General features: G+C 45.2%; 4 protein-coding genes across 6 annotated transcripts; 1 reads left to right on the top strand and 3 right to left on the bottom strand.

Annotated features, from left to right (window-relative positions):
• Window positions 1-905: 905 nt before the first annotated feature.
• Window positions 906-8,512, bottom strand: eps8l3a (EPS8-like 3a). Its single transcript, XM_047037174.1, has 20 exons — window positions 7,970-8,512; window positions 6,913-7,000; window positions 6,700-6,770; window positions 6,498-6,562; window positions 5,870-6,028; window positions 5,463-5,612; window positions 5,151-5,215; window positions 4,915-5,042; window positions 4,589-4,779; window positions 4,265-4,370; window positions 4,055-4,128; window positions 3,884-3,958; window positions 3,511-3,656; window positions 3,110-3,254; window positions 2,781-2,812; window positions 2,593-2,689; window positions 2,367-2,474; window positions 2,056-2,138; window positions 1,645-1,777; window positions 906-1,545 (listed from the first exon to the last, which is right to left on the bottom strand). The coding sequence occupies exons 2-20, from the start codon at window positions 6,975-6,977 to the stop codon at window positions 1,513-1,515; spliced, it is 1,926 nt and encodes a 641-aa protein (XP_046893130.1). The 5' UTR covers window positions 6,978-7,000; window positions 7,970-8,512; the 3' UTR covers window positions 906-1,512.
• A 219-nt stretch (window positions 8,513-8,731) lies between these two features.
• On the top strand, window positions 8,732-11,118 carry LOC124478679 (TRAF3-interacting JNK-activating modulator-like). Of its 3 annotated transcripts, none has more exons than XM_047037038.1 (7): window positions 8,732-8,830; window positions 9,125-9,597; window positions 9,690-9,834; window positions 9,947-10,004; window positions 10,126-10,153; window positions 10,313-10,342; window positions 10,432-11,118. In XM_047037038.1, the coding sequence occupies exons 2-7, from the start codon at window positions 9,205-9,207 to the stop codon at window positions 10,588-10,590; spliced, it is 813 nt and encodes a 270-aa protein (XP_046892994.1). In that variant the 5' UTR covers window positions 8,732-8,830; window positions 9,125-9,204; the 3' UTR covers window positions 10,591-11,118. The 3 variants fall into 3 exon arrangements, with proteins under 3 accessions (XP_046892994.1, XP_046892991.1, XP_046892993.1); XM_047037035.1 differs by having other exon boundaries at window positions 9,102-9,597; XM_047037037.1 differs by having other exon boundaries at window positions 9,039-9,597.
• Window positions 11,119-11,211: 93 nt separating this feature from the next.
• On the bottom strand, window positions 11,212-15,778 carry irf6 (interferon regulatory factor 6). Its single transcript, XM_047037034.1, has 8 exons — window positions 15,521-15,778; window positions 14,795-14,977; window positions 14,457-14,652; window positions 14,148-14,243; window positions 13,700-13,969; window positions 13,161-13,553; window positions 12,896-13,014; window positions 11,212-12,422 (listed from the first exon to the last, which is right to left on the bottom strand). Exons 2-8 carry the CDS (start codon window positions 14,966-14,968, stop codon window positions 12,186-12,188), a joined length of 1,485 nt encoding a protein of 494 aa, XP_046892990.1. The 5' UTR covers window positions 14,969-14,977; window positions 15,521-15,778; the 3' UTR covers window positions 11,212-12,185.
• A 503-nt stretch (window positions 15,779-16,281) lies between these two features.
• Window positions 16,282-19,953, bottom strand: si:ch211-103a14.5 (guanylyl cyclase-activating protein 1). The gene is made up of 4 exons (XM_047037029.1): window positions 19,650-19,953; window positions 17,936-18,085; window positions 17,330-17,423; window positions 16,282-17,213 (listed from the first exon to the last, which is right to left on the bottom strand). The coding sequence occupies exons 1-4, from the start codon at window positions 19,857-19,859 to the stop codon at window positions 17,089-17,091; spliced, it is 579 nt and encodes a 192-aa protein (XP_046892985.1). The 5' UTR covers window positions 19,860-19,953; the 3' UTR covers window positions 16,282-17,088.
• Window positions 19,954-21,778: the final 1,825 nt, after the last annotated feature.

Genomic DNA, 21,778 nt, shown 5'->3' with positions numbered 1-21,778 from the left:
GGTCCCTCCCACACACCTCTCTACACACTGAGCCTCTCCACTACTCTCAGGTCGATGCAAAGTAGTGTTTGTTGTTTCCTTTAAATGGACATTGATCTACAGCTCTTCACTGGTCGCTTGATATTTCCATCACATTTTGCAGGGAATATTCAGAGAGAGAGAAAAAAAACACGTTTTCAGTGGTCGTAGTCCTGTATGACGAGAGGGCTGTGGGTACCAAAGCACGTAGCGTCCGTGTTCAACAGTTCAAAGCGTCAGCACACTGAGAAACCGCAAGGTTCATTCATGCTGTCATCCATCCATTCATCCATCCATCTCTGGTTCTTAGGGGATGCACACTAGTTGACTTCATGTGGGTCTCACATTTGACTTCTGGATCTCAGTTGGCCTGTCTGTGTTCACTGACGTGTAACACCCACCTGAGCACACAGGCTCCACCTGATTTCTACCACATGTAGAAAGCTGTATCTGTTCTAAATGAACGACCGCTAGAACTACCGTTTGGGAGTCCCTATGGCAGTCCTCTTGTGTTCAGCTGAGTCTTAGGACAACCGTCACTATCAACACCGACCCGTCATCACAGGGACTCACACACCAAGTTGATCTATCGATGTTTACACAGAGAATGCTACGGATTCTTTATCCCCGTAGATGCGTAGACTATTCAAATGTCCTGTTCATGAGACACGTATCTCTGTTTTACCACGTTCTTATCCTGTTTTATTTTTCTATTGCAGACTGATTTGACTGTATTTGTAATTAGTTTGATTCCTTGTGCTGTAGTCTCTATCCTGGCTTTATAAAGGGGTGCCTGTTTAACAGACTCTGATGCTTCTAATATGGTACACATGTAATGTCTGAAGATAGAATAAAGCATGGTTATTCATCCAACATTGTTGTCTTCATTCATTATTTATTAATTTGATATATGTTTATATACATCATTTATCATTTAAATAGAATGTACTGTATATACATGAATATAAGGAATGCCTATGTTGTACCAGTACTGTACAAGACAATTGTTACCTACTCATACAGGATAGACTGGGCCATTTATATTTATCTGTCAAATTACAGTAGTAACACATATACAATAACATAAACATTAAATGGTTTGGTACAGATATGAAATTCACAGGATGATTAATATAATTTATGAATCTCCAAATGTATTCATATGTCGTCATTACCAATCAATTGATAGACTTATATATGAAATGACAAAATGTTGACAAATCACCAATCTCTAGATCCTCAAATGATCTGTCATCTAATTCAAGGCCCTATCAATACTGGTTTATGAAATGAACATGTTTATTCATGTGTATGTATGTAAGCTATGTATGTATGTATGTTTGTATGTATGTATGTATCAGCGTTATGCAGCTTTAATATGGTGGTGGTAACTGAAACTGTTTCAGTTGCAGTTATGAGTCCTCTATGAGATGCTGAAAGTCAGAAATCATCCTTCTCTCACATGTTCTTCATTCTCTGGTCCTCCTCCCCCTCTCAAGGCTCCATTGGCCTGACTTCACTGGCAAGCTGAGGATCGCAAGTGAGGAAAGAAGAATTCAAATAAAGACCAGTCATGAGACCAAACTCTGTCTCCAAATTTCTCTTGTGAATGTTTCTAAAACTTACAGCCAGGGCCGACTTAATGTTCTGGAGCTGGAAGAAGACCCGACCTCCCTCCTCTGGACACACGATCTTCAGCTCGTCCCTGGTCATGCCCAGGAGCATGGAGCCGCTCAACACGCCCAGGCAGCGCACCGTGCTGGGGGGGGCGGGGTGGGGAGAGAATTCAGTAAACGGCATGAACTGTATCTACAGGAGGAGACACATTCCTCTTCACTGTATGGGGCCGAATCTGAATCTGAATATGGTTTATTCGCCGTGTAAGTTCACACAAACACAGAATTTGTTATGACCTCGTCCAGGCACATGTTAAGACTAGGTGTAGACTCAAATATCAAGGAAGTGGTCATCCTAGAGTAGACCTGATCGGTGTGGATTCCTAAATGACTGTGTGTCAGTATGTTGGATGGTACTTACATCTTGCTGAAGCCCTTGTGCTCCAGCCAGACTTTCACGTCATCGGGTTTGGACCTCCTGGTCAAGGAGGGGGCGGCTGTGGTCTGCGGTGAACCGGTTAGCTTAGGATCATTAATGGCTGTTTAATAACTGCAGTAGGTGACATCTATAAAGCTTATCCTTCTAATGTGTTGGGTCAATGAGTAAATGAGTTCTTGGTCTTTGCAAGGAAATGTATTTAGCCCAAAACAAACAGCCCAAGGTCACCAGACACACGCCCCGACAATGAGGCCAGGATCCGTCACCTATGACCCTGTGCTGGAAGGTCCTACCTGCTCCTTCTCTCCCTTGTCCAGAACCTCCAAGACGTTGTTGGGTACGAAGCCCTCCTCTCCTCCAGAGTTCCTCACCTTCCACCACTGCTTGGACATGTCCAGCAACTGTGGAGACACCGTTGTTTGCCAACTCGTAACGACACAGCGGTCGGAAGGTTGATGACTTGTTTTCGGGGTGTGTTGAGGCGTGGTGGGGTGTTGTTCATGAGTTCATGAGTCTCACCTGAACCACCTCTCCTTTTGAGATGCTCAGCTCCTTGTGGTTTCGGGCTGAGAAATCGTACTTCACACGCATGTAACTGGGACTGAGCTCATCTGGTCTGAATAAACGCAGTTATGGGATAATAGACACAGGAACACACACGCACAATAATTGTAAACAAGTGCTTGTTGTGTGTGTATAATGCTTACTGTGACGGTGGAAGCTTGATTGGGGCTGATTTCTGTAAGAACACGTAATTGAACATCTATTTTCTGAAGCCTTTTGTTCACTATGCCAGTTAATGGTTTAGATCAGGGGTGTCGAACTCCGGTCCTCGAGGGCCGCTGTCCTGCATGTTTTAGATGTTTCCCTGCTCCAACACACCTGATTCAATTAAAAGGGTTGTTATAACGACCATTCATTCGAATCAGGTGAGCTGGATCAGGGAAACATCTAAAACATGCAGGACAGCGGCCCTCGAGGACCGGAGCTCGACACCCCTGGTTTAGATGATGTTGTGGGTGGTGGAGGTCCTCACCTGTTTGGGGGGCTGGTGCTGATTCTGCTGCCCGCTGTCGGGCTCTCTTCCTGGGGAATCTTCTGTCACGTCTGGGGGCTGCCAGCCGTCTAGGAACTCTAGAGTGTAGGTGGGTATGTCCTCGTCATCCTCTGGCCATTTGGTACTGAGAACATTAGTCAAGAGGTTCCATTGTTAAAATATCGTAGCGACATTTTGCTAATTAAATCCCTAATTTACTGTAATTTTTTTTTAACCCTTAACCCTGACCATAACTTTAAAACCCATGTTCTCCATCTCAACATTTTGTCTATCTGGTATACAGTACACACGTCTACGTGACCCAGGGGGGAGACCAGGGTGGGGGAGACCAGGGGGGGAGACCAGGGGGGGAGACCAGGGGGGGAGACCAGGGGTCATACCTGGGGATGTTCCAGGCGTCTCCGAGGGACTGCCACAGCTGGTCCTCGTCCGGGGTGGCCTCCTCACTCAGCAGCACGATGCACATCGGCTCCAGCAGGGGGGCCACAATGGAGGGGGGCAGGTCCTCTGGGCAGTGAGACACCACCTGGAGGGAGGGAGGGTTTCTTTAGAATGACTGTCAATTCAGCAGAAGAGCCTTCCACTGCAGTAGTGGTTTAAAGTCTTTATAGTAGTCACACTCTTAGTGAAACCCTCAGGTAATGCAATAGAGTGTCTCTGGGCTTGATATGAAATAACTAAAGTACTTTACTTAGTATCCAAAAGGAAATCAATATTTTTTTTTTATAAACATAAAAAACATTAGCAACTTACATATGCTAAAGTGGAGAAGAGAACATGGACGAAATCCTGAGCACTGGGATTCTTGATCTTTCCATTGAGCTCCCCCTGTCACACAGACCAGACCATCTGGGATTAACGCATCATTGGATGATGATGAGTTTGTCCCGTGTATGAAGGATAATGAAGAACAAGCATAATTACCAGCAGGTTGAACCCAAACTTGATTTTCTGCAGGCAAGATTCAAATTCCTTACTGGGTGGCATGCCTTTTATAGCTGAAAGTACAAATGGATTTCCATTACGTCACATCATTCCACTGCATCATCATACAATGACTGTCCATAAAGGATGACCGATTAGTAGATGATCTACTATTTGAATGTCTTATAAATTAATTAAGATTAAAATCACCTTTAACCTTCTTCTTTTTCTTCTTTTTCTTCTCGTCTTTGGCCACTATGGCAGATATTTTGCCCATAAATATTTCAATGTCCGTGAAGATGTGATTCAAGATGTCCTACAGAGGTATAAATACAGTCAAAGTGGACATAGGTACAAGAAAAGAGCAGTATTTTAGTGTACATAGTATCTGGGGAATGCCAATATGTCAGCAATCTACTGTGCATATGCACATATCATACATCATTCCCAGGGAAGGTATTCTGTGCAGAAGTACATAAGTTTTGGAACTATTTAGGCTTTGGGTTGAGAGAAGACCAGACCAAGAGCACTGACCACATTCCTGTCTATCTCTGTGTACCGGCGCTGTGGGGAGACTGGGAGGGGCTCCTCCTCCACAGAGGGGGGTCCGGAGGGGGTGTACCGGCGCTGTGGGAAGACTGGAAGGGGCTCCTCCTCCACAGAGGGGGGTCCTGAGGGGGGCTTCACCCTGGGCCTGACTGGTACAGGTGTTGGGGGGGCTTCATCTGCCCAGAAAATGGTCAAAAGAGACAGTGTATCATTTAGAGCCTTAGGTCAGTTATTTCCAGTCCATTTGTACATAGAAAACATGCTATGCACTTCTCACAAGTCTCATTCCTGCCATGTTTCTGGTCTCTCACCATAGTCCGGAGCACTCCACTGAGACACAGGGTCGCTCGGAGGGTTCCATTCAGTCTCTTCAGGGGGCGGGGCTATGTTCCTCGTGTGCTTAATTATCTGATGGCTTGTTATGGCGGCCAGATTTTCTCTATATGAAAGGCATGGCCATTTGAATTATTTTCATGTGAAAACACATGGTTGATAAGAGGAAACTGAATACGGAAAGACAATTGTGCTTTCAATAAAATGACTGTACCTGGAGCCAGAAGTCTCTCTTCTATGAGGAAGAGCTCTCTTTAGGTCCTTTTCAATGTATTCAGCCTAAATAACCACATTCAGAAGGTTAAATGAACACCAAACACTTCACAAAAGTTCTTAAATTAAGCGTAGCAGTTATTGGGTAAGCTCAACTGTTGTATAACATCAAACGGTATGGTCCAGGATAACTACAGTGTAGCTACAGTAAAACTACGGTGTAGCTACAGTGTAACTACAGGGTAGCTACAGTATAACTACAGTGTAGCTACAGGACTACAGTGAAGCAGCGATCCTCCAGTTGCCTCCTCACCCTGAGCTCCTCACACTGAAACAAGAAGACGCTGGTGATTCTGCTGCTGTGGTCGTGCACCGACATGGTCAGCAGGGAGTTGTACACACAGCTGTCCATCACGGCCTTCAGCTCCAGGATGCTGCTCAGAGCCAGGGACTCCAGTTCCTCCTACACCCAGTATAGCGAGGGCGAGATGGGGGGAAAGGGAGACATGGTGGCAGGGAAGGGGGAGGAGGAGATGGCCAAAGGAGAGAGATGGACAGGGGTGGGGATGAGAAGGGGTAGAGAGAGATAGGGAGGCGGGGGAGGAAGGTGAAGATGAAGATGTGGGGCAGAATAACAACGATTGTTCTTCCCTGTACGTGTATTCACGTCGTCGCACAGCGTGTCTGTCCCCTGTCAATGAGTGCACCTGAAGTACTGACCTTGGTCTCGATGTCGGTCAGCAGCAGGTTGCCATCCCGTATCTCCAGGATCATTTCCTGGCCCCACACACGGCCCATACCATCCAGAAGCTTCAGGCGCTCCACACAGTCCCCGACATCCTGCACCTCCTTCCCATCCAGCTCACAGGTGAACAGGTGCTGCAGCAGGCACAGGAACAGGGACAGGGACAGGGACAGGGACAGGGACAGGGACAGGGACAGGGACAGGGACAGGGACAGGGACAGGGACAGGAACAGGGACAGGGACAGGGACAGGGACAGGAACAGGGACAGGGACAGGGACAGGGACAGGGACAGGAACAGGGACAGGGACAGGGACAGGGAGAGGGACAGGGACAGGGACAGGGACAGGGACAGGGACAGGGACAGGGACAGGGACAGGGACAGGGACAGGGACAGGGACAGGGACAGGGCTTACATTCACTTGCATTGTGAAGAACACAGTGTCCATTCTGTATTGCGAGAAAACGTGCCTCGGACATGAGCTCTGTAGATGCTTTCAGTGTAGACAACATTTCTGTATAATACTGTATGATAATGTAAAATAGTTCGATTTTAACTTAACAAAACCTGATGGTATTGTGTTTTTGTAACAAGAAGATAATACCTCTACTCTGTACTGGATCTTGTTCATCATCTCGTTGATGGATTCAGCATAATCTCTTCTCTGCACTGTTGAGATATGGAAAATCATAGAAACAACCTACATTGAAGACTGAGGCGTTCTGATACACTGGCATTTTGAAAAGGATCATGTTATTTAGTTCCACCCTCAATCATCCCATTTTCTTTGAGATACATTAACTCACGGTATATTGACTTGCCACTGGGTCTGGAGAGATTTGATACCTGGGATGACATGTCATCCACAGAGTACGCACTTAAAACAGACAAGAGGAGAACATGAACAACAAGTCCACAACAAACCAGACTGAAAGTGAGTTTGAAAATACGGCTGCTACCAAACTCCAGTTTCTAGTTCTCGTTAGGGACACCTGCCAGAGGCACGTGGGGTGACGTACTTGGACTGTATGGAGCCAGAGTAGCTGCTGGTGTCGTAGCCAAAGGGACTGTTCCTCTGGAACATCTTGACACTCTCTGGAGTCCCGCCTGCAGTATCAGTATAGCATATCAGTACAACAAACCCTTAGATACGGTCTGTGGAAAACTACCTTGTCAAACAAATCATTGTGATAACATGTACTGTCATCCCATTTACAAGGCTAGCATGTTCACTTGTCATCTGCGTTCGTCAGGGTTATCTGTGGTTGGCTCCAATCGATGATACAACTAATGTATTGTTGTCAATCTTTTTCATTTTTAGTCCTTATGTCCGGAGAATGACTAATCTGTCTTTATCGAGCAGAGCCCTCAGGGCTGTAAACCTGATCCCAGCTCAGGTAGACTCCAGTCAATCATTTACACTGAAGAAACACTGTGGTGTACCTTTTCAAACTGAAAGATTTAGAATATGGACTAAAATGAATTCAATTATTGAATTAAAAAACAATTCAGTCAAAACATTTTGGATTTAGACCATAATGGACCTTAAAACCGCATACATTTGAAGACAAATGCTAAAGTCAGTCTTGTTAAATGACGGGTGCTCTATTTGGCCTTATTGCACTGTAGAAGATAGCTGCCAGGCAACGGGCAGGGATGTTTTTATGGTACTAATAATATTTCCGGAGCTAGGCCTAGCAACAAGTAGGAACATGTTTTTGTTGACAATTCATAGATTATAAATAACCAAATGGCAAATACAGTACAAATAAAGTTAACATGAGTTTGAATCAGAACAAAGGTTGTACAGATTTCTTTTCACAACACTCCTTATCTCACTATATTCTTTTTTCCCTTGTTGTCGGAACAACATATAGTCCTATCTATCTATCTTGATATTTATATATCTGTAAATCAAAACAATAACTTATAGATTCAAATGTATTGTATAAAATGTTGAAATCTTCCAGTCTGAGCCCTGTAGTCATTTAGTGACCATCTTCTAATCAGGAAGTTGACTGTACAAGCTGTACCATCAACCATATCCAACTTAAATAAACATGACACACACTTTACCTGTTGTGTCCAAATCCTATTCACTTCAGTATCCACTCGTCGCCACTCTTTCCGAACCAATCTAACTCATATTCCAATCCTTGATTCCTGTTACGGAGCACTGAGGATGTGCTCCAAAGACTTCCTTATAAAAGACACAGGAGCAAAGTCCACCGAGGGCACATTGATCCAGGGCATTACCATCTGCTGTGTGTGACTCTGATCTGGGACTACCTCTACAGACAAGCCACCACTTACAGAGTTTACCACCAAGTTTAATGGTTGTGGGTGTGTCTGGTATTTATTCCGATATGCTGAAGGTATCCCCTTGGAGCAAAGGGCACCCGATGGGGAGGGCGAACGTTTGTCTTGTGATTGTTTTTGCCATAGCAGCGTCGATCTACCTGCATCCTGCGCTGGTAGAGATCCTGATGTTTTCTCCTCTCAGTTCTCTCGCCAAGACCGTGACTGAGGACACGAGTCTGGAGGGTTGGTCACGTTCTAGCTGTGTTGCTCCATCAGAGACTAAGTCAACCAGAACTTTTCTCAAGCCCTACATTCTTCTAGTCCATATACACACCACTCCACATAGCTAGGCCTGCTTCTTGCAATGTTTCCCACCACAACTTACTCTAATTATATATGTGTGTGTGTTGTGCATATATGTGCGTGTGTGTGTGTGTGAGTGTGTGTGTAAGTATACCATATAGGGCCATGATAGCGGAACAGATGTGTTAACAATGTGGTTGCTCTCATTTCCTGTTGCTATCGCGAGTCAGAAGTGACTGTGAGTGAACGAGAGAGGTGCAGAGAGGGAAGACAGGGAACAAGCTTGTGGACCCACTTGGTTTGACTTCTGACTGACCTCTTGTGAAACCCAAGGTATGGTTATGGTGATGTTTGCATCCGTAAGGGTACAGGGTACTGTGAACTATGTACTAGGTCATGTGCAGTTCTAACCTTTAAATCAGACTTTTAATTTCTGCGTTGAAACATTGAGTACTACTTACTGTATACCCGAACTGTATAGAGCTCATAGAGATGTATAGAAGTGCCTCGTTTCATTCATGGTTCATTTCATTTATTACAGATTCCAAAAAAAGTTGTACATAAAGTGTAAACATTTTGAAATGATGTGGCCATCCTCTGCCAGCCTTTCTCTCTTTTCACGGCTAGTTGCACAGCATCCTGTCTGAACACACCCAGCCCCTCAATCTGTTTGGAGTTGATGTAACGGAAAGGAACTGTGAGGTTTCATGCAAGTTGACAAAATGGAGAATCAAAAGAGCCCTGGGAGGAAACAGCCGGGGACAGAGAGTTACGAACAGAAGCTGGAACAGCGGGCGGCCAAATTCGAGTCCCTGAGAGATCGCAACGCCACAACGTGTCGCAGCTGGGGCACCAAGCCGGAGGCAGGGTCCAGGAACGCGTGGCAGAGGAAGAGACAGATGGAGTTTCACAGGCGGAGACACATGGGTCAGTGCCAGGTCCAGTCTGACGGCCCTTCGGGGGAAGACAGAGAGTCACTCAAGGATACTAAAGTCACTCTGAGGACCGCCCAGCACAGGGGGGTACGGGTTGAGAGACAGCCTTTCATCTCCGCAGACGAACTGGGCATCGTCTGGCCAGACGTGCACTCTCCTGGCACGGTGAGCACATGACCCATCTCACAGGACGGGCATTCTTATCATCGGCCCCAGGCCCCAACAACTAACCACCGAATGTCAAACTGCTTCTCCAGGCTCCTTGGATCTCGCCTCCACGTTCATGTCCATCTGTAGATGAAGCTGTGAGAGCGGAGCATGATGTCACCTCTGAGACACCTCCTCCTTCTCCTCTTCCTAACAAGGCTTCCCTGAGCAGCGGTCTGGAGGCCAGAGACACAGGTACAGTTGGATCATTCACTCATAGTTTTGTACAAAAACATCGGAGAGAGGTTGTCTACCTGCCATTAAGAACCTATCACTATTATTCCTCTTTTGATCTCTTCCAATGCAGACCAGGCAGACCCACCAAAACATCAGAAGCATCCAAGGAGTCCACGTTGTCAGACGGAGTAAGTTACTACAGATAGGACCTTTCAAATTGACAAGTTACAGCAGTAGCTCAGTTTATCGTTTATAGAACATTGTGTGTATGGCACCATTAACCCTGGACTCTACTCTTCTGTATCACAGATACGGCTATGTCACTGTGAAGGAGAAGGTAACTGAGTTTTATCCATTTTTGATGTTTTGTGCTGAATGCTAATCTGATAGAGATGAGAGTCACAGCACATGACTTATAACCAAACGAATCTCCTCCTCCATCTCACCAAACGAATCTCCTCCTCCATCTCCCTCTTCCTCTTTTCTGACACTGCAGGACCTTCTCCAGCTGGCTGAGTATCTAAAGGTGTGTCCAAATGAAACCTTTCGATTCTCTCGTGTGATTGGTTCAGTGTGTGTCTGAGTGTCACAGCGTAGCTTTGTCCCCGGCCACAGGAGGCTCTCTGGAGGGAGGACACCCTGAAACAGAAGCTGGCCCTCCTGCAGCGAGGCACCGCCACTCTGCTGCTCTCCCACGATCACGTGTGGAAGGTCGGAGTTCCTCACGCCTGTGTGTGTCACCAGCCTAAACACCCCGGCTCAGGAGAGAGCTGACAGCCCAGAGGTGAAAACTAATGACCTCAGGCTTAACCATTTTTGTTAGTTCCAGGGTTGAGTTCCAGTGTAAATATATAGTTGGAGATGTAACAACCCCGGGGATTGTGGGATAGACTGGAAAAATAGCTCTCTTATCGCAATATTCAACCTTGTTGAATACTGACTTTCCTTTGGAATCAATGAAGTGAATTGTTGGATTCATGCTGTTTGGCATGTGTATCCACTAGATGGCGCTAAAGAGCTAAAGTCTGCCCGGGCAGAGACATGTGGAGAGAGTGTTGTGGGAGAGAGGAAGTACTGACCTGACCTCAGGAAGTTTTTAGAACACAGCATTAACCAGCTTCATGTTACACTGGAGGTGCATCTCCGTCCAAACAAATGTATTAAAACAGTATTAACAAACACGTATATGGAATAAAAAATTACATATTAAAGTTATCTTCTTTGATTGACTGTCTTACCGCCAGAGAACAGCAGGAGTCTTGGGAACAGAGCCAGGAGTCTGCAGCAGCATTCTTAGGTGGAGACATTCAAACTAGACATTTTACCCACGTCAGATAGAATCCTTAGAATCAAGCCTAAGTTTGACCATGTATACAGAAAAATACAGAACCTGACTGTTTTGCAAGTTTTTATTTGATCAAATCTGATGACATTGACAGGATAATAGTAACCCTCTAGTTATACTCTTTGAACAAGATATATGTCCAACTGGTTTAGGTTAGACTAAGAAACTGGAAATGAGGTTTAGTCTCAAAGTAATGCACACAATAAAGATGTATAAACACGAGGCAAACTAAATGGAATGGTGGGAAAAAAAACGATTTACTTGACCAATTTGGAATCCAAATCCAATACACTATATTAATAGTTCACATAAAATCTATGTCTGTCTGTGTCGCAAAATATAATCCATGTACTTTTCCTACAATAAGTTATGTCCCATTGTAAGTATAGCAAGACCGGTGAATATATACAGCTAAATTATAAGTTTACGGTTATACTTCACCTGTAAAATAATCAGTAAAGACAATTTTCTGCGAATGAAACAAAATCCAATTCCTAGTATCAGAGCTCATGAAACAACAATGGGGCTCTCATCCACCCACTCAAGTGTTAAAATGACAACCCAACCAAGACACCATACATGACAGTCCAGTAGCAACTGCCAGCTATGCATGCCTAGGGGTTCGGGCCATGTCTGGAACTTATTAACTAGGTTGAATCTAGCATGGTACAACACAAGACTTTGAACCTGTGTGGTTGCTGAGCGCCGTTTCGCTCTCTAACCATTTCACAGAGAATAAAATGGCTTATATTTTCTAGTCTTGCTTAAGCTGCTTAAGGTACATTTTGTTATACACTGATGCTAGTTGGGAGATTCTCTCTCTCTTTCCCAGAGTACATACTTCTACATATTTTGAAGTTTAATAATAAACACATAAGTACTTTCCTGGTCTACTGGTGCATCATAGGGTCCCACAGTAACCATTGGTCAGTAATAAGAATGTTTTCCCCCCCCAGAGAAGACGAGGTGGCTGAGCTTGACCTGGCATGGCCCAGTTTGGCCAGGGCTAGCCTAGCCTAGCGTTTCACTGGGCATGCAGGGGCAGGGGCAGGTGGAGGGCCGCCCCAGGGGGCATGGCGCCTGACCAGCCGTCCTGGCCCTGGTGGGTCTGCAGCAGGCAGTACAGCTGCTTCAGGTGGGTCACAATGTTGTCCTTGATGTCTGGGATGGAGATCTGCAGACGGACGCTGCCACTGTCAAAGGAGCGCATGCAGTCACCGTTGAACATCTCGTTGATCATGCGGGCCACCACAGGGATGATCTGGAGGGGGGTGGAGCAGCCAATGTTACAGCACAGACCCACACTCAGATGTTTTTTTTATGGGAAAGCCATTTAAAAGTCATCATTGGACTAAATAAGAGTATGTTAACATGTTAGCAATGGCAATGACATTAGACATTTAAGAACATTTCAAGCTCATTTGCTATTTACAGGTCCTAGCAGTCTAACCTCAATCCTAAATCTTAACGCCTTAAGCCCTGATACATCCTCAGTCCACAGCCCTATCCTGTCACATCCTCAGTCCACAGCCCTATCCTGTCACATCCTCAGTCCACAGCCCTATCCTGTCACATCCTCAGTCCACAGCCCTATCCTGTCACATCCTCAGTCCACAGCCCTATCCTGTCACATCCTCAGTCCACAGCCCTATCCTGTCACATCCTCAGTCCACAGCCCTATCCTGTCACATCCTCAGTCCACAGCCCGATCCCGTTACAAAAGCAGTTGCTTACCTGAACCATGATGAGCTTCCTCTCTCTGGGCTTGCCGTCCGGCCACTCCTCTCCAAAACACAGGTTGATGTCAAACCCTGGTGGGCTGGGGGTCTGCCCCCTCTGATGGGCTATTAAACCTGCAACCCAAGCAGACACTTCATCACACAGCCCTACACTCTGGCATAGACCACACACACTGTCCATGTTTCGAAAACTGCCAGTTATATGGAGGGGGGGGGGGGGGGGGGGGGGGGGGGGGGGGGGGGGGGGTCACCACACCCACCGCTGAGGAAAGACTCCAGGCAGAAGAGCTTGACCTTCCTCTGGCGCTCTATCAGGTTGGGGGCCGTAGGGTTGGGAGCGCAGGGGCCCGACCAGTACACCTTGCACTGGCACAGGCGCATGGCGTAGATGTCGTGGCCGTTGACCTCCAGGATGAGCCCGCGGTCCATGACGTCCAGCAGGCGATTGGTGAACACCCGCTGCTTGTCGTTGGGGATGTGCTCGGTGGTGGGGAAGCGCAGCTGCTCCAGGCTCACCGGGCCAAACAGCTCCTCCTGGTTGACCATGGGGCCCAGGTCCCCGTAAAACAGCCTGCAGCCATGGGGGTTGCTGACTGTTATGGCTGGGCACACGTCCTTACCCCGATACTGGAACTGCACCTCCAGGTCTGTCACTAGGAGGGAGGTGGAAGAGCATGAGATTTAGACAAGGACCTGAAACCACCCTTTCAGAACCAATTCCTAAAAGTCCATCTGCTGATTCCGTGTGGGTCTGTTGTAGGACGTTATTCAGCTAGCTTGGTCCGAGTGATGTACTCACTGGGGAGCGAGCTGATCCACATCTCTGGGGATGCGAACATGGGGTCAGGCATGGGCAGGGGCTGCATGTCCAGGGGGGCGGGAGCCATGGGGGGCACCTCCATGGGGGTGGGGTTCATCTCCATGTCCACGGGCTCCTCCTTGGGCCACACCTTCCCAGGTTCTTCTTTGACCCAGGCCTCTGGAGCAGGAGGGGGGCAGCTGGGGGGCTGCATGGGGGAGCCCGCACTAGCAGGGGACCACATGACAGGGAGGGAAGCGGGGCTGGCACCTGGAAAAGCACAGACGTAGAAGCATGATTACCCAGGATGCCAGGAGCCGTTTTGGGGTGTGGGCTACATTTAACAGCACAGGCTAATAACCTGAAGTCCAGAAGCTCTGGATATCTGAGGGGCTTGGGTGGGTGTAAGCCCAGTGTTGTGCATAGTTGAGGAAGTGACATAGCTAACCGGGTGGGTATGGAGGCAGGGAGTCAGGAGTATCTGGAACATCATCCTCCCCTCCCTCTTCATCATACGGCGTCCAAGGGCCAGGTTCAGTCGATCCTGAGAAGATAAGGAGGAAGAACTGAGGAGAGCAGCACCAAGTCACATTTCCCTTTACATTACAGACAATGGGATTTTGACCGAGTAACTTTCCAACCAACCCCTCCCCCCTTCTATTTTAGAAACCATAGTTCAATGGTTAGACATTGAAAAAGATAAATGGTTGGTTGACCATTTCCAGTGAATGGTTTCTTACAGGTGTTTTGGGGTTACCTGGGTTACTTAGGGGCTGTGGAATGTCGCAGACATCGTAGATCTTCAGAGGGTTCATGGGGACCTCCTTGGTGCCGTCGTATATGAGGTTAAACTCTCGGCTCTTGTTGAGGGCACAGCGGAGCTGGGCTTTCCACTTGGCAGGGTCCGGCTCATCCTGACCCTCCTGGAACTTTCCGGTCTCCACTGCCCAGGCCTGAGTCAGTTAAACACTACAGTCAAATGAACAGTCCTGCACCTGACCTGGAGCTGCCACCAGCTGACCCATACTTTTGCATATTTTCTTTGAACAAGTTTGTAGTGCAGTATGTTTTGTGACGTGCATTGACCTGACTCACTTTGAAGATGGTGTTCTCTTCGTCATGCTGCGGTGTGTGTCGTGTCGCATGTCTCCAGGGGATCTGGAAGCGCTTTGCCTCCCTGTCAATCCACACCAGGCCTGGATAAAGGCCTGTGTCAACCTGGGCCACCAGCCAGGGCTTGAGACGGACTCGCCGTGGGGTCACCGACATCCTTAGTGCCTGGAGAGAGGAGAAATGTGAAAAAATGTCACACTGTGTTTTTAACAAAGACATAAAGGACTAATTAACAATAAACACATCAGGACTTTATGGTCACAGAGGTGGGTTTGTCGGACATTCCCTGCTTCAACACAGATGCAACTTTGAGGAATGGTCAACACATGGAATAGGTTTTTAACTTTGTCAGAAGACGGGGGGCATGGCCGGTAGGTTTTTTACACTTCAAATATTTGTACCAGTAGTATTTTCCGAATAATAGGCACCTGGAGCTTTCGAATGAACAGCACACCTATATCAGTATTCGTGGGTAAAAAAAAGTTGCTCATCCAACACAACAATAGCCCCCATCAGTGTAGTATAACGTAGTTGGGGGAATCGCGTTATGAGGGAAGCGAAAAGAAATGGATGACATTCGGTGAAACGTGACCAGTAAAAACGCATTGTGTTAACTCATTTTCATGTTAAGATAAATGCTTCACCAAGCTAACATCCAGCGAAATTCTAAAAGACTAAAAACAAACGAGAAACTATATCGAAACCTACCTGCAGACGAAGTTGACCAGGAAGTGCGCACCTTCTATCGGAACAGGAGTTGTTGGAACTTTAATCTAAAAGGCAAATATTTCTAAAATGTTAATGTTAATCACATAATTGCTGATCAATTCGTCTGGGACTAATAACAGCAGATATTCACGCAGATATTCAGCTGTGATACAATGCAGATAAAGTTAGTCTATGGTAAAACTGTCCTCCCCTTTCCCTCACCGAAACTCAGGTAACACCGTGACGTCATACGTTTCAGTCTGGCGCACCTTTCACACACATTTCCGTAAATTTACAAAGAACCGAATCATCACTGTAACCAAATGACTCACTGGAGACAAACGTTTTCAGTTTATAGGAAATAAGTTAATTAAACACAAATAAAGCTAGTTTCGTATGGTCTAGCTACACTGATATACTGTCAGTTAACAAAATAGCCTAGTTGTTTTAATTTAATATTATTTTTTAAATATACAATGTATGGAATGTAACGACTTTATAAGTCGTTACATTCATAGCATATCTGGTAGACACAGAATTCCCTTTTCTTGTATTTATAGAACTATTGTTTTACAGTTGCTGTTCTGTACCGAGAAGAGAACATTAATATTGCAACACTTGCGACGTCGTCACACATTTGTCATCACTGTTGACAGACACAAATCTTTCGTTGACAACCGTAGAGTTCCTCAGTTTCAGTTAAGATCTAAGATTAGTTTGCATTAGTGTGTGCGGGTGTGCCTGTGTGTGTGTGTGTGTGTGTGTGTGTGTGTGTGTGTGTGTGTGTGTGCGTGTGTTTGCGTGTGTGTGTGTGTGTGCGTGTAACGTTTTTCTGTTTGTCTAGTTCATATCCACTCAAATGATGAGAACAAATGTGTCATGGTTTGATTTGTAATTTTATTTCAGGGGTACTGTGCTGTTTATAAAATACTGTACATATTATCTTTTGCCAAACATTGAAAATGTTAACGTCTGGTTATTTTACATTGGTACATTTCATTTTTTCAACTCTAGATCGAATGCCAGTCTTAAAACATGTTTGAAGTTGGATTTGAACAAATAAGAGTCTTCATGGGTAAAGCCTGATAAAAAAACATCCTGTAATATTAAAATGTTTCTTAGTCTTTCTCACAAGTGCCCCAATGCTAAGTAATAATGTTGCAGTACACAGTATAAAGATGTGTCATTGAAATCATTGTAATTCATCAAACACATTATAAATCAAAATAACCAGATCAATATTTCAGAAGAACATTTAAAATAAAAAAATTAAGTGCACTTAAAACGTATATGGATATGAGCTTTGAAGCATCCAAACTGACTGCAAGGACTAGTACTAGCAATTAACTCTAAGCTATTATGATAATATTGGAAAATATTATAAACTTACAAATCCTACAGAGTGAAAATCCCATTCCAAGTCACTTTGTGTTGCACCAACCTGGACCTGCGTCTGTGGATGCAGCTGCACCTGGTTACCACACTTCAGTGTGCCTGTATTCAAATGGTGGGGACTCTTGCTTATTTGGCACAGTTGTTCTAGTTGTAGTTAAAAGGATTAACAACTGTTAAGATGCAAGGTCTCCACGGATTTTCTGGACAATATGTGTAAGGTCCAAGCTCTCTGTCAGTGTCCTCAGCAGCATCTCGTCACCCTGTATTCCTTCCATGAACTCTTCCATGGATAGCTGGCCTGTCCCACACGCACACACACACACACACACAAACACACACATGCACACATGGTTATTAATAGACTTTACTGACAACTATGAAAGTGGCACCAATAAAAAATATGTGAAATCTCACCATCTCCATTAATGTCGATCCTGTCAAACACCATGTTGGTGAAGTCCTCAGCTGACAATTCTTGCTCTTGATGTCCGTTGATGGCCCGAACGGACTGGTTTAAAATGAGTAAGTAATAAAGGTTAGACCTTTGCTGGAAAATAACGTAATCAGCATTTGCTGCTGCACATGAAGAATTAACTAGTACAGCTATTGTTTTGTGCAAATTCTTTAATATTATTTTCATTACATGCCTTCACGCCACAACTAACAACTAACGCAGGGATTATGGAACCCAAGCCTGAAAATGCAGTTACCCCTTGCAGCCTGTAGGTGTCATATCATTCCAAAATGTTGCATTCCAGGACTTCATTACTCCCCTACTGACAGGTCTTCAACAGGGCCTCTTGTCAATGACACAATAAAGGCCTACAGATCTACACTAGGTTCTAGGGCCAAGAGACCTCAAGTGTTGCATTTTGAACAGGACCCCTATGATTTCACACAATCAAATGTATGAGCCATTTGTAACAAGTACAAGTACGTTGGAATTCTGATCTCATCTAATCTGACGGCCTCTAGTGAGCGAATGCACAGGAATGGGTTCATCGTGCCAGGGCTTCTCACCTTGATGATAATGAGCAGCTCATCTCGGTCAATGCAGCCGCTCCCGTTCACGTCGTACAGTTTGAAGTACCAGCGTAGCTTCTGTTGCACCCCTCCCTTCATCACAAGACTGAGCGCCGCCACGTACTCCATGAAGTCAATGTAGCCATCCTGCAGAAACACACAATCATACAATGTTAACATGGAAGCTTAACAGTGGCAGGATAACGTTTACAGGTCGCAATCAGAACAGCATCTACAGCTGGACACAGCTGCATCCACCTGGAGGTAGTGATGATGGCCTGGCTGGCTGGCCCTGAAGCTGGGTAGGGTCATGGTTAAATCTGGTCCACTATTGGATGGATCCTTCTGGAAACCTTTTAACCTGGCCTAATATTGAAGACTCTACAGGTGTGTTGGAGGCTCCCTGACTGTTAGGTGGAGAACATTCCATCTAAGGGTCCCATTGCTTTAAAAGGTGACTTGGCCCACCTAAATGACTAGAGCTGTACTTTGTTTTGTTTGCCACTTGTAACACAATCCAGGGCTTAAATAGCATTGGGGCTCAATGAGCTCCATGTCAATATTTACGTCTTAAGCTACTGACAGGCTCATCTTAACGTCTCCATTTAGCTCTGTTTGGCTCAATTAAGCCACGGTCCTCATGTCCCACTTCCTCCAAAGTTGGTTAGCCACAGAGTCTCAGGTCTAAATGTGGGGGGATCATTCTTCCTGAGGCCTCCTGAGGATATCCAACAAGAGACGGATTTAACTAGCACAGATATGGTTGGTGTGACACTATGCATTGCACGAATGGCTATAAATGATGCATTTAGTCATTTAGCGGACACTCTTATCCAGAGCAACTTACAGTAAGTACAGGGACATTCCCTTCCGAGCCAAGTGGGGTGAAGTGTTTTGCCCAAGGACACAACGAACCGACAACCTTCTGATTAATAGCCCGATTCTCTAACCACTCAGCCATCTGACCCCATATGCACATCTACACCGCAATATGAGACTGCTCAGTTTTTAGTCATATTTGCTGGTGAAGAGTTCTTCACTGGGTCATTGCATAAGTTGTATTTACACCTGTAAGTGAAACTATCTTACTTAATACAATAGAATAGGAAAATACAAATGGATTCTATCATCAGTGCCTAAAATGGTTTACTGTTTGAATACAACCACCGTGTACAGATTTATAAATACACATAATTGCTGACAAAGTATGTATGTTGGATCTTATTGCTACACTTCTTGGACCTGTTTGGTTTGAAGTTATACATTTACACCAAAAAGGAACTTTAAAAAAAGATATTATGATATGATTAAAAAAAGAGTGTGTGTTCTTTTATTTAGTATAGAGCTGGCCCTTGCATTTATTGTAAAACAGATTCCTTGCCTAACTAATCCGAGGTTTTGGTTTTAAGAACATCCAATTACAATGCCCATGATGACAGTACAGGCGAAAGGATCACACACGTCCACGAGGCATCTGCACGTCTCAGTCATAGTGACGTCGTGCGTAGGCTCACAACTTTAAAGTCGTTGAGCCTCGTTTGAACCCGAGGAAGAAAAGTATGCAAATTAAACCAAAAATAGGAAATATTGCACACGCAGTATAAAGGTACCTGATGATAATTATAAATATATATCGATGTATAATTGGACAGTGGTGTCGCCTAAAATGTATCCATTGACCTATGACATTTTAAAATCTAAGGGTACTCACGTCATTCATGTCAAATGTTGCAAACATGGTCTTAACATACGCATCTGAACGTGGTGATAAGTTTTTCAAACCAAAGAACTGCTTGAATTCGTAATAGGTGAGTTGACCAGATGGACACTCGGTCATAAATTTCCTGTACCACTGATGACTCTCGCAAGCGCTGATTTCGTCCACAGAAACGTTATTCCCCATCTTCCAACTTTCTGGCATCCACAATGCAAACTAATGAATAAAAAGAATAAAAGAAAAAAAAAGTTGATGTTGACACAACAGTGCCACACTGCAGAGCTTCACCGTGCTAACATATCCATGGAAAACATTCATAACAACAGACTAAGTGGCTTGCTAACAGATCAATCCTCAGAGCAGGGGACAGTAAAGTAGGCCAATCAGAACACGATGCGCCTGTGACGTTCGGTAATCCATTTAGGCCTGCGAGCCGTTCATGAGAGTTATTATATGGACCCTCCACGCAATCTGTTAAAGAAGGCTTACACTAGCGGCACAGCGTGTAGGTGCCATAATGATGTGCCATTCCATGTCATTTCAGAAGTATGAGTAGGTCTATTTTATTTATAAATTGTTTATTATTTTCACACTGTGAACACACTGTATTTGTTTTTGATTGTAATTTCTTCATTTAGCAGAGGCTTTTATCCAAGGCAATCTAGAGAGAGGAATTGAATCTGTGATCTCTTGATCTGCAGTCAAAAGCTCTAACCACTGAACTGTACCGTCTCCCCCACTGATGACGAACAGATGATCACGTAGTCTTCACACACTGCCTTATCACGTGAAACACATCCCAATTAGATCATGCACTTGATCTTTAACATCAGAGCTGAAGGGGTCTTGAAAACGAATCTGACATGTATTTCACACCGCATCCTTAACTAACATAAGCAAGCATATTAAAACATGTTCAGTTTGTTTGTGTCAAAAATAAAAGATTACCATAGTTATAGCTACTTAAAAAAAATTTTAAAGTGCATTTCTTTACTTTAAGAGTTGTTTTGTGGACCAAAGATGTTGTTTATTGGGAAACAATGACACATATAGATTCGAACAGCAATCTCTGTGTCCTAGCTCCTCCACATGACTGGATTGCTGGAGGGGATGCCAATATGGCAGTGCTTGTGGTCAGCCTCCCAGGAGAAACGGAAGCCACAGGTGGGCTTCACCACCGTGTAGAAGGGAATCAGGGAGTTGGAACCCATGTTCAACGCAGGCAGTGGCTCAGCCGAGAAGGGGGTGTTGGTAGGTGGTGTGGGGTGCGTTATGGGGGGCAAAAGGATCCTTCCATGCTGGTGCTGCTTCCAGGAGAACACTAGGAGGTCAATGTTTCTATCCACCACTCTGTTCCTGCTGGCGTTGACTGGAACCAGGGTCTTTAGTGGGTTACTCCTGACCTGGAGGGACCCGATGCCAAACTTGAATAAACATTCTACACTACTAACCATATGACCTAATATGCATGTAGACTAAGGGTATTCTGAGGCTTCAAAATAGCAACGACATCAACATAATGAAGCTGGTAGCAGACGTAGTTTTTGGTGTATTCAGCATGCCTAAATGTTGCCAGACAACTGTTCAAATCACTGCTATAGTATTGTTCTAAGTTGTGGTTTATCAACTCTTGCTGTCTGCCTCGCCCACAAATCTCCCTTGAGCAAGCCCCTCTCACTAGGCCGTAAGCTTCCTACTCAGTCCCCGGCAGCTTACCCCAGATTCACTTTAAGTACACTATGACAGAACTGTTACCTGAGAGCGTCTTAAGGCTGCTTGATCTGGTGTGAGCTCCATAGCAGTGGGAGGTTGGCTTCCAGGCTGCTGGGTGACTGGACTTGAGCAGAGACGGAGATGATCGGGTGCCTGGCCTCAACTTCCTTTTCCCTCAGTCTGCCTCCTGGTGGTGCTCCTTTATAGTGAGCTTTCACAAGCACTGTCTCAGCTTTCCTTTACAGATGTTGGTGCTATGATGTCACAATGCAGGGATATAATGAAATCTGTAATTGCATCATAACTGCGTGTCATTACAGATATCAACACCAAAAAATACTTCATAAATTGTGGCAGTATATTTCTGTGGATTCCCTTCTACTAAGATTCTGAGCTTGCTTTTCATTTAG

The sequence above is a fragment of the Hypomesus transpacificus genome, chromosome 16 (genome assembly GCF_021917145.1).
Source record: "Hypomesus transpacificus isolate Combined female chromosome 16, fHypTra1, whole genome shotgun sequence".
In the NCBI taxonomy this organism is placed as follows: domain Eukaryota; kingdom Metazoa; phylum Chordata; class Actinopteri; order Osmeriformes; family Osmeridae; genus Hypomesus; species Hypomesus transpacificus.
This window is presented reverse-complemented; position numbering and strand designations above follow the sequence as displayed.